We start from the raw sequence: 11607 nt of genomic DNA on the forward strand, positions 1-11607 counted from the left end.
TCATCATGTTGTTATAAACTCATTCACCAAAACATGTCCACACACACAAACTGGTCAATGTGTAATGGTATGTAAATGAAAGAAGTCAATGACGGTTATTATCCACTTTCAAAGACAACACATGTAGGGCATTATCCATGGTCATTTTCGGCTATTGTCCATTTTTCACACAAGGATCAATATAAATGGTTTTGACATAAAAACGGCAAACGTAAACAACTTACTCTAAACTATGTCAGATAGTGAAATTGTAGAGCTGTATATACAGTGAATTACAAGCATAAAAAGCAATTCTAAATATGAATTTTCAAACTAAACTTACATGGATTTTGTAAACTATTTAACATATTGTGTATGAGTGATGAAACGATGATCGAGTTAAATCGAATAATCGTCGCCGGCAGCCGCAGGTCGCCGACTATCGATGTTGGAGTTCTGAAATCGATGTCGCTAGCGCTTTTCGCGCAATTGATCCCTTTCCGTTCATTCCATATATCCGTTATTTTCATACATTTCGTTAATTAAACCGCAAGGGACGTCACTCTCACACGTTAAAATGGCAGAAAAAAGTGTCAATGCGGACACCGAAATATTTCCCTTTCCAGGAAAAGTTCGGTCGACTGTGTGGGCTTATTTTGGCTTCGGAAAAACAAAACAAGGACCACCTATTAAAGAAAACCTCAACATGCAATCTGTTATTTGCAAACTCTGCCGAAAATTATATGTGAACAAAGGTATGTTTTCGTACCCAAACTATTCGAACCCTTCGTAATTCGTATGGACTTTGTGAATTATTAAACAATGATCCCGATGTACCTCTCTGTGTCTGTCAATTTGTCAACCTTATTTTGAAATAGTCTTGAACTGTCTTGTTTTATATTTATCTTATCAAGCCAACGAGATTGAGATTAAATTAATCAATTTTATACTTATAGAAATTTATAGTTAAAAGTAAAAATGCCTTCCCTAGATACATTAAATGTATTCACCATGATCACTTGACACTTGTTATTGGTTTAATTTACTTATCAAGAAAAGTATTTACGAGTACAATTTTAATAAACATCACTAGTCCCAAGTAATGATAAAAGCATAGTATATTTTTGTTTTATAGGTAACATTACAAATCTGCAACAACATCTGACAAACATCACAGGCACCAAGTAGATTTACCACCAGAATCGGCTTCAACACCGACCCCCAAGAAGGAGAAAACCACTCAGCCAAAAATTGATTTTCAACTTCGGCCTGTCGGAAATGTCTCTCTTGAGAAGAAACGAAGAAACGGAAGTTAGATGACCATGTTCATAAACTGATTGTGGGGAAAGCTCTGCCACTAAGTCTGGTTGATAGTCCTTTCTTCAAAAACTTTGTAAAGGAGCTTGATCCTAGGTAATTTTTAGAGTGACTTATGCGTTTTTTGTATCATTTGTTACAATATTAAATTAACTAGTTTGACCAATGAATTTTTTTGTAGATAATGAAGGTAATGATCACAAGGTTCTCACTCAACTTCTCAGTAATTTTCAAATGCAAACTTTTTACACTAAAATATTACTTTATCTATTTCTGCTAGTAAAACATTTTCCTACTTTTTTCTTTTTATACTAGGTATAAGCCACCAAGCAGATATGATGTTCAAAAGTCTCTGGATGGAAAAATGCGTCAGATGACTGTCAAGCTACAGAATGAATTGCCACCTGTAGGAGGCCATCTGGCAATAACACATGATGGTTGGACCAGTTGTGCGACTGAGAGTTATGACACTGTAACAGCCCACTTCATCAATAGTAACTGGGAACTTCGCTCAGCTGTACTTCAAACTACTAAAGTTGAGGGCTCTCACACTGGTGAACATATAGCAGAGCGGCTAAAAGGTATAAACAAATCTGAGAAATTCCCAGCTATACTGAATAAAATAAACTTTGGTCAATTTTTCTATTATTATAATTGTTGCAAAAATTCTGCATACATGTAGCCATTTCTTTGATTAATCAGTATAAAGCTGGCTCATAGCTGGTGTTAGGGTCATGAAAGGTGTTGCATATTTCATTACCTCTCATGAACAGAATCAAAGCAAGTCTACTATTATAACTTTTGATTGCATTCAGTGCTTCAAAGGGATCTTTTTACATAAATAAATTGAATAATAGATGGTGATAACTCTTTGCACACAATTTTTGTAAAGCATCTTATAAGACCAATATATGCAATTTTATGCAAATGTAAAATTTGTAAACCTATAACATTGTTTTTGTTACTCTATTTCAGAGATGGTGTCTGATTGGAATATTCCTGTCCCAACTGTGGTAACAGACAATGCTGCAAATGAAAGGAAGGCGATACAATTGTTAGGATGGGAGCGATTTGGCTGTTATGGACATCGGCTGAATTTGGCAGTGAAGCATTCACTGGATGTTCCAGAAGTCTCTCGAATACTTGGGAAATCTCGAAAGATTGTAACCCTTTTCCACCAATCTACAAGTCTCAATGATTGCCTGCTTGACAAGCAGATACTTGTGTACTCTGATACACGGAACCTAATAGGACATAAGTTAATAAATGATGTCCCGACTAGGTGGAACAGTACTTTGGCAATGTTACGACGGCTCTCTGAGCAGATTGCTGCAATTCTAGCCATTGCTAGTGACGATAAGCTGAACATTAATAAAACTACATGCAACAATCTTAGGTCATACTGTCTTACTTTTGAGGAACAAAATATTGTTGAAGGCTTGATCAAGTTGTTGTCACCCTTTGAAAAGGCCACAACAATACTATGCGCTGAAAACAGCCCCACTATGAACAAGGTTCTAGTTAGCATGGCCAAAATCAGAAACATTCTTGAGTTACAAAGTCATTCAGAATCAGCTACCTTAAAAAAAGTTGTTGGAAAACTGCAAGAGCAACTTACAAAGAGAACAGATTATGAAGAAATACCTGTCATGGCTGCCCTCCTGAACCCTGACACAAAGTCTCTGTCTTTTTTACCTGTTCATGAGCAAGAAGCTGGACGTCGTCTTCTTTTGGATAAAGCACTTGGTTTAGTAGACGAGAATGGAAACTTGCAAGTTAAAGTTAAAAAAGAACCTGAACTTGAAGTTTCATCCACCGAAGCTCTTCCAGAGTTACCAAACTTACCAGATAACATTGTTGTTGAACAAGATGACATAGTTACTGAAAATGCATCCACTTCAGGTGATAATAATATTACATCAGACTGTGAACCAGTAGCAAAGAAAATAAAATGCTCTGACATGGATGAGTGGTTTGATGATGTCATGGTCACACGAGTTGAAAAGACACCAGTTTCAGCAGTTATTGAACAAGAAATTGAACGGTACCTTGCCTCAAACAGGGATGCAGATGATTCTAAGTTAAGTCTTCTGCAATGGTGGGAGAAAAACCAGTATGTTTATCCAAGGTTGGCTGTCTTAGCAAAAAAATACCTGGCCATCCCAGCTTCCTCTGTCCCTAGTGAGCGTGTTTTCAGTTTAGCTGGATCTTTGGTTAACAAAAAGAGGTCAAGGTTGAATCCTGATTTGATCAATAAACTTATATTTCTTAAAATGAACATGGACCAATACTGGTAAATTGTAGAATGAGAAGACTATTGTATTGTTACATAAAAGTGTTAACTGTTAATGTGCAAGTTTGCAAGTTTACTGAACTAAATTTTTCTTTGCTAGATGTTAAGATAATAGATGTACTTTGTACTTAAAAAGAACTAAGAATCTACCAATTAAAATTATTTTTGAATATTTCTTGGATTCTGTTGTAAACCTTCTTTCTTTAAAGGACTAACAAAACATGCATGAAATAATCTGAAATGTATTGCCTAAGTGGAATCTATAATAAGAGTATAATTATAGGTAAGTCTGAATGCTTTTACTTTCGATTATATAATCGATTGTGAATCGAAATAGCTGTTCGGATTCGATTCGATTATCGATTTTGTTTTGAAACCGATTTTACAACACTATTGTGTATTGTATTCACAAAAATAAAGTAAAATAATTTGAGTTTCATGGAAACAAATCACCATTCGTTCTTTTGCAACATCTGGTGGTTAAAATCTATTATCAAGCCACAGCAACTTACCGAAAAACCTGAAATTTTCAGAAGCGTTCATCTGTCATTTTGTAGCATTTTGGAATTATCACAGCATTTCGTATTATCCGGATAACAAGGGTGGTGATAGAAGATAAAAATGTCAACTTATCGCGATGAGTGATGAACATGTACTCAGCGTTATCAATTTCATTGGACAATGAATTATACATTGACCACTAGTTACGGTGTAATCTAGTTTTATCATTACGTTATAGTGAAATCCAATTCTATCAGTACGATATTTTCAGTGTAATCATTTTCATCAGTCAGGTAAATGTGGAATGCGCATTACGAATTGTTAACTAGGTAAGTGTTTTTGATATTATATTGTAATTATTTGTTTCGATACAACTTGTAAGAAATGGCATTTGCTACAAAAATTTACAACAAAACGTCCTTATGTCTATTTAACCACAATGAGGTTCATTTATCATAAAGACTCACGTGAGTCCTAGTCATGTTTACCAGACATGTTTTCATAAACTCAATCCTTCTGATTAAAGGTTGCAGTAAGTAACAAAAGCTCAAGAACAGTGATAGGCAGTGTGAGTAATAAAGCTGTACCTATGAAGAACATCTATAAAAATCTAGCCCTCTAAACTGTGTTACAAGGTTTTAGCTGTGTTTAAGCTATAGGTATATTTTGACCAATGAGTATAGAAATAAACTGTTATATTTAAAAACGCCCATTTAAAAGTATTGAAATGATACAGAATTCTGACAGCAGACAGTGTGTGACATTGCGGTTTTCTTTTTAACGTCCCATTGTAGATAAAAACACCTGTAAGACAAAATCCACTGTGCTGAAAATAAATGCAAAATTCCGAACTACAAAGGGACCTAACAAGCGCAACAACAACTTGTTTCTGCAGCTTTAAAACCAGCATTTCCCGCTTCACCAACATCAAGTTCCGGCTTCGTACCTGAAACATCATCAGCGCATTGTCGCTCTAAGCATTACATCGATAATGTCATATCGAGAAAAAAAGTGCAGGAGCGATGTGCGGGCGGCCAAGGTTGACAGGTCACGAGCACATTATTTCCAAACGCATTCTACGTATCAATCCCTCTAGATGTCCTTAATAGAAGGGAACTGTCAGAAAGCTAAATGTATTAGAGCTTTAAAGACCTAGGTTGCAGAAATTTCTCGGATGACTCACACAACAGACTGGAAGATCTAGAACTTGACCAATGCCTTGTGGAGGATCAATGGAGCATTTAAGTACTTGAGGATAAGCCAAACGCATACATCAATGACTGTTCATAAAACTGAAGAACTAAAATGCCCACCTTTTATGACTTCTTTGGGACAAGAAAATTCAAGGTCCGCATCATTCAAGTGCCAGGCTCAGCAAATGGATGGGTTAAAGTCAGTGGTTTAAAAAATGAAAGAAGCATCAAGCATTTCTGTAAACCCATGAAAACGGGTTTTCTACAAATTTATTGATTCTATAGGAAAAATGCCAAGATGTTCAATCGCTGAGTTGAGCAAACCAGTACCGATCTCAATTAGCGATGAAATTTTAGTTAAGTTTAAATATACTTATTTTACATATATCTCGCCACTCATTTTTTGCATCACTCGAAGACTGTTTCCTAACTGCACCAGTACTCGCCTACTTTGCAATGCATGGCTATATGGCTGTGGTTCTGTGCTTCCAGGAAATCTACCCTTACCTTTTATCTTTGGTAAGGCTTAGAATCCCGCTCTTATGGCTATTCTAACTGGACACCTACAGTAATGAAGTTATATCAAGCACATCTAAGTGGAGATCAACAATGACTATTTTATACACTCCTCCCAGCGTTCTGATGGTCAAGAAAGTAATTATTCCAGAGGTGTAAAGAGCTGGTGACATAACACTGCAACAGAAGTTTACAGACCTATTTCAGGTGATATGGGGCCAAGGAGAGGACTCATGCCACAAAAGTCTATATGTACAAGCGAATTGACAGACACCAGTAATATGACAGACAAATATAAATGGGTAAATTTGAAAAATTATGATGTACATTCCAGGAGTAAGAGCGAAATGGGTCCTAAGTACATTTAGATATAGAAGTAGATTATGTTTCTTTTGCTTTAAGCTGTTCTTTAACGAGCACATATGTGAGGACTATACAGACCATAACACTTAAAGTAAAGTGGGACATTCAATACTCAAGATAAAAAATGTCAACTTATCTCGCGATGGGTAATGAAAATGTATTCAGTGTAATCACTTCTTGAATTTTATTGGACAATAAATTATACATTGTCCACTAGTTACGGTGTAATCTAGTTTTGTGAAATCTAATTCTATCAGTAAGATATTGTTCACTTGCTTCGGTGTAATCATTTTTATCAGTGCGGTTAAAGTGAAATTGCGCATTATAAATTGTTGACAAGGTTAGTTTTTATGCCCCGAAGGTGGGCATATTTAAATTGCACTGTCCGTCCGTCCGTGTGTGTGTGTGTGCGTCCGTGTAAATTCTTGTCCAACTTGAAAATAATTTGACACAAATCTTAACCATATTGAGAAGGTGTGTCGCGCTTATGACCCGGATCTCTCAGGTCAAGGTCAATGTCATTAACCCTAACCCTAAACTTAACACAAATGTTCATCGATCTAATCCCAAGGGTTGCTTCGGTGGCATTTGGCATTCTTATTATCTGTTTCGATCATGCTTGTAAAAAATGGAATTTGGTATGAAAGAACAACAATCAATTTACAACAAAACTTCCATATGTCCATTTAACCACAATGAGGTTCGTTTATCATAAAGACTCACGTGAGTCCTAGCGATGTGCGTGTGGCCATGTGGTGCAGTATAGTAGGCCGATCACAAGCACATTATTTCCAAACTCTTCTCCGTGTTCATCCCTCTAGATGTCCGAAAGAGAAGAAAACTGACAGAAAGTTAAATGTAATTCAGCTTAACCCTTCCCCTGCTAAATTCCTAAAATGGACTTGTCCATCTTTTGTTTGTTTGTTTGTTTGTGATTTAACGCCGTTTTCAATAGTATTTTAGTCATGTAACGGCGGGTAGTTAACCTAACCAGTGTTCCTGGATTCTGTACCAGTACAACCTGTTCTCTGCAAGTAACTGCCAACTTCCCCACATGAATTATCAGAGGTGGAGGACGAATGATTTCAGACACAATGTCTTTTATCAAATCGTCACGGAGAACATACACCCCGCCCGGGGATCGAACTCGCGACCCCGCGATCCGTAGACCAACGCTCTCCCTACTGAGCTAAGCGGGCAGGTCTTGTCCATCTTTCAATTTGGACAGTACCATTTATTATTTAAAGGAGTGTTCACTGAAAATTTACTGACTGAATAGCGAACAGTGCAGACTGATCTTGGTCTGCACTGGTCGCAAAGGCAGAATCACTTGTCTCCAGCAGGCTAAAGGATAAAAGACCTGGGTAGCAGAAATATTATCAAATAACTCACACAATCAGCTTGAAGATCTAGAGCTCGGCCAATCCCTTGTGGAGGATCAATAGAGCATTTTAGCACTTAAGAACCGAACGCATACACCAGTGACTTTTGATGGAACTGAAGAACTAAAATGCCTACCTTGCGAAAGAAAATTCAAAGTCTGGACCATTCAAGAGTCAAACTCAGCCGAAGCGTGGGTTAATGTCAGATGATTACAAAAGGAAAAAAATCAAGCATTTCTGTGTATCCATGAAAACGGTTATTTTCCATGTTAATGGATTCTCAAAGGGGAAAATGCCAAGATCTTGAAGCGTTGGGTTGAAAAATCTGATACCGTTCTCAATCAATGATGAAATTTTAGTTCAGTTTAAATTTATTTATTTTACATATATCTCACATCTTATGTTTACTTCGCTCAATGCCTGTTTCCTGGATTGTACAAATACTCGCGTCTTGCTATGTTTTCCGTTAGTTTTTTGCTGTTGTTTTTTTTTTGTTTCAGGCCAACTTTGCGATGCATGGCTCTATGACTGTGTTTGGGATGGTCTGTGCTTCCGTAAAATCTACTCTTACCTTTTATTATTTTTGTTGTTTTGGCAATGGCTCTTATGTCGATTCTAACTGTTTTCCGAATCAGTTATCCGGCGCTCAACACCTGCAATATTGAAGTCATATCAAGCTTATCTATAGTTGTGATCAACATTGACTTAAACATTCTACCTTGTGTTCTGAAGTCAAGAAAGTAATCATCAATCTGTCTAGCTGTAAAGTAGTGATGAAACGATGATCGAGTTAAATCGAATAATCGTCGCCGGCAGCCGCAGGTCGCCGACTATCGATGTTGGAGTTCTGAAATCGATGTCGCTAGCGCTTTTCGCGCAATTGATCCCTTTCCGTTCATTCCATATATCCGTTATTTTCATACATTTCGTTAATTAAACCGCAAGGGACGTCACTCTCACACGTTAAAATGGCAGAAAAAAGTGTCAATGCGGACACCGAAATATTTCCCTTTCCAGGAAAAGTTCGGTCGACTGTGTGGGCTTATTTTGGCTTCGGAAAAACAAAACAAGGACCACCTATTAAAGAAAACCTCAACATGCAATCTGTTATTTGCAAACTCTGCCGAAAATTATATGTGAACAAAGGTATGTTTTCGTACCCAAACTATTCGAACCCTTCGTAATTCGTATGGACTTTGTGAATTATTAAACAATGATCCCGATGTACCTCTCTGTGTCTGTCAATTTGTCAACCTTATTTTGAAATAGTCTTGAACTGTCTTGTTTTATATTTATCTTATCAAGCCAACGAGATTGAGATTAAATTAATCAATTTTATACTTATAGAAATTTATAGTTAAAAGTAAAAATGCCTTCCCTAGATACATTAAATGTATTCACCATGATCACTTGACACTTGTTATTGGTTTAATTTACTTATCAAGAAAAGTATTTACGAGTACAATTTTAATAAACATCACTAGTCCCAAGTAATGATAAAAGCATAGTATATTTTTGTTTTATAGGTAACATTACAAATCTGCAACAACATCTTGACAAACATCACAGGCACCAAGTAGATTTACCACCAGAATCGGCTTCAACACCGACCCCCAAGAAGGAGAAAACCACTCAGCCAAAAATTGATTTTCAACTTCGGCCTGTCGGAAATGTCTCTCTTGAGAAGAAACGGAAGTTAGATGACCATGTTCATAAACTGATTGTGGGGAAAGCTCTGCCACTAAGTCTGGTTGATAGTCCTTTCTTCAAAAACTTTGTAAAGGAGCTTGATCCTAGGTAATTTTTAGAGTGACTTATGCGTTTTTTGTATCATTTGTTACAATATTAAATTAACTAGTTTGACCAATGAATTTTTTTGTAGATAATGAAGGTAATGATCACAAGGTTCTCACTCAACTTCTCAGTAATTTTCAAATGCAAACTTTTTACACTAAAATATTACTTTATCTATTTCTGCTAGTAAAACATTTTCCTACTTTTTTCTTTTTATACTAGGTATAAGCCACCAAGCAGATATGATGTTCAAAAGTCTCTGGATGGAAAAATGCGTCAGATGACTGTCAAGCTACAGAATGAATTGCCACCTGTAGGAGGCCATCTGGCAATAACACATGATGGTTGGACCAGTTGTGCGACTGAGAGTTATGACACTGTAACAGCCCACTTCATCAATAGTAACTGGGAACTTCGCTCAGCTGTACTTCAAACTACTAAAGTTGAGGGCTCTCACACTGGTGAACATATAGCAGAGCGGCTAAAAGGTATAAACAAATCTGAGAAATTCCCAGCTATACTGAATAAATAAACTTTGGTCAATTTTTCTATTATTATAATTGTTGCAAAAATTCTGCATACATGTAGCCATTTCTTTGATTAATCAGTATAAAGCTGGCTCATAGCTGGTGTTAGGGTCATGAAAGGTGTTGCATATTTCATTACCTCTCATGAACAGAATCAAAGCAAGTCTACTATTATAACCTTTGATTGCATTCAGTGCTTCAAAGGGATCTTTTTACATAAATAAATTGAATAATAGATGGTGATAACTCTTTGCACACAATTTTTGTAAAGCATCTTATAAGACCAATATATGCAATTTTATGCAAATGTAAAATTTGTAAACCTATAACATTGTTTTTGTTACTCTATTTCAGAGATGGTGTCTGATTGGAATATTCCTGTCCCAACTGCGGTAACAGACAATGCTGCAAATGAAAGGAAGGCGATACAATTGTTAGGATGGGAGCGATTTGGCTGTTACGGACATCGGCTGAATTTGGCAGTGAAGAATTCACTGGATGTTCCAGAAGTCTCTCGAATACTTGGGAAATCTCGAAAGATTGTAACCCTTTTCCACCAATCTACAAGTCTCAATGATTGCCTGCTTGACAAGCAGATACTTGTGTACTCTGATACACGGAACCTAATAGGACATAAGTTAATAAATGATGTCCCGACTAGGTGGAACAGTACTTTGGCAATGTTACGACGGCTCTCTGAGCAGATTGCTGCAATTCTAGCCATTGCTAGTGACGATAAGCTGAACATTAATAAAACTACATGCAACAATCTTAGGTCATACTGTCTTCTTTTGAGGAACAAAATATTGTTGAAGGCTTGATCAAGTTGTTGTCACCCTTTGAAAAGGCCACAACAATACTATGCGCTGAAAACAGCCCCACTATGAACAAGGTTCTAGTTAGCATGGCCAAAATCAGAAACATTCTGAGTTACAAAGTCATTCAGAATCAGCTACCTTAAAAAAAGTTGTTGGAAAACTGCAAGAGCAACTTACAAAGAGAACAGATTATGAAGAAATACCTGTCATGGCTGCCCTCCTGAACCCTGACACAAAGTCTCTGTCTTTTTTACCTGTTCATGAGCAAGAAGCTGGACGTCGTCTTCTTTTGGATAAAGCACTTGGTTTAGTAGACGAGAATGGAAACTTGCAAGTTAAAGTTAAAAAAAAAACCTGAACTTGAAGTTTCATCCACCGAAGCTCTTCCAGAGTTACCAAACTTACCAGATAACATTGTTGTTGAACAAGATGACATAGTTACTGAAAATGCATCCACTTCAGGTGATAATAATATTACATCAGACTGTGAACCAGTAGCAAAGAAAATAAAATGCTCTGACATGGATGAGTGGTTTGATGATGTCATGGTCACACGAGTTGAAAAGACACCAGTTTCAGCAGTTATTGAACAAGAAATTGAACGGTACCTTGCCTCAAACAGGGATGCAGATGATTCTAAGTTAAGTCTTCTGCAATGGTGGGAGAAAAACCAGTATGTTTATCCAAGGTTGGCTGTCTTAGCAAAAAAATACCTGGCCATCCCAGCTTCCTCTGTCCCTAGTGAGCGTGTTTTCAGTTTAGCTGGATCTTTGGTTAACAAAAAGAGGTCAAGGTTGAATCCTGATTTGATCAATAAACTTATATTTCTTAAAATGAACATGGACCAATACTGGTAAATTGTAGAATGAGAAGACTATTGTATTGTTACATAAAAGTGTTAACTGTTAATGTGCAAGTTTGCAA

At 36.7% G+C, this 11607-nt stretch overlaps 2 protein-coding genes across 2 annotated transcripts; both read left to right on the forward strand.

The window, feature by feature from the left end:
* Nucleotides 1-556: 556 nt before the first annotated feature.
* LOC123564634 (E3 SUMO-protein ligase ZBED1-like) lies at nucleotides 557-3761 on the forward strand. The gene is made up of 4 exons (XM_053518232.1): nucleotides 557-734; nucleotides 1275-1392; nucleotides 1612-1877; nucleotides 2272-3761. Exons 1-4 carry the CDS (start codon nucleotides 557-559, stop codon nucleotides 3591-3593), a joined length of 1884 nt encoding a protein of 627 aa, XP_053374207.1. The 3' UTR covers nucleotides 3594-3761.
* Nucleotides 3762-8512: 4751 nt separating this feature from the next.
* Nucleotides 8513-10686, forward strand: LOC128546839 (E3 SUMO-protein ligase ZBED1-like). The gene is made up of 4 exons (XM_053518233.1): nucleotides 8513-8690; nucleotides 9071-9341; nucleotides 9561-9826; nucleotides 10220-10686. Exons 1-4 carry the CDS (start codon nucleotides 8513-8515, stop codon nucleotides 10684-10686), a joined length of 1182 nt encoding a protein of 393 aa, XP_053374208.1.
* The last annotated feature ends 921 nt before the right edge of the window (nucleotides 10687-11607 follow it).

This window comes from Mercenaria mercenaria, chromosome 11 (genome assembly GCF_021730395.1).
Source record: "Mercenaria mercenaria strain notata chromosome 11, MADL_Memer_1, whole genome shotgun sequence".
In the NCBI taxonomy this organism is placed as follows: Eukaryota; Metazoa; Mollusca; class Bivalvia; order Venerida; family Veneridae; genus Mercenaria; species Mercenaria mercenaria.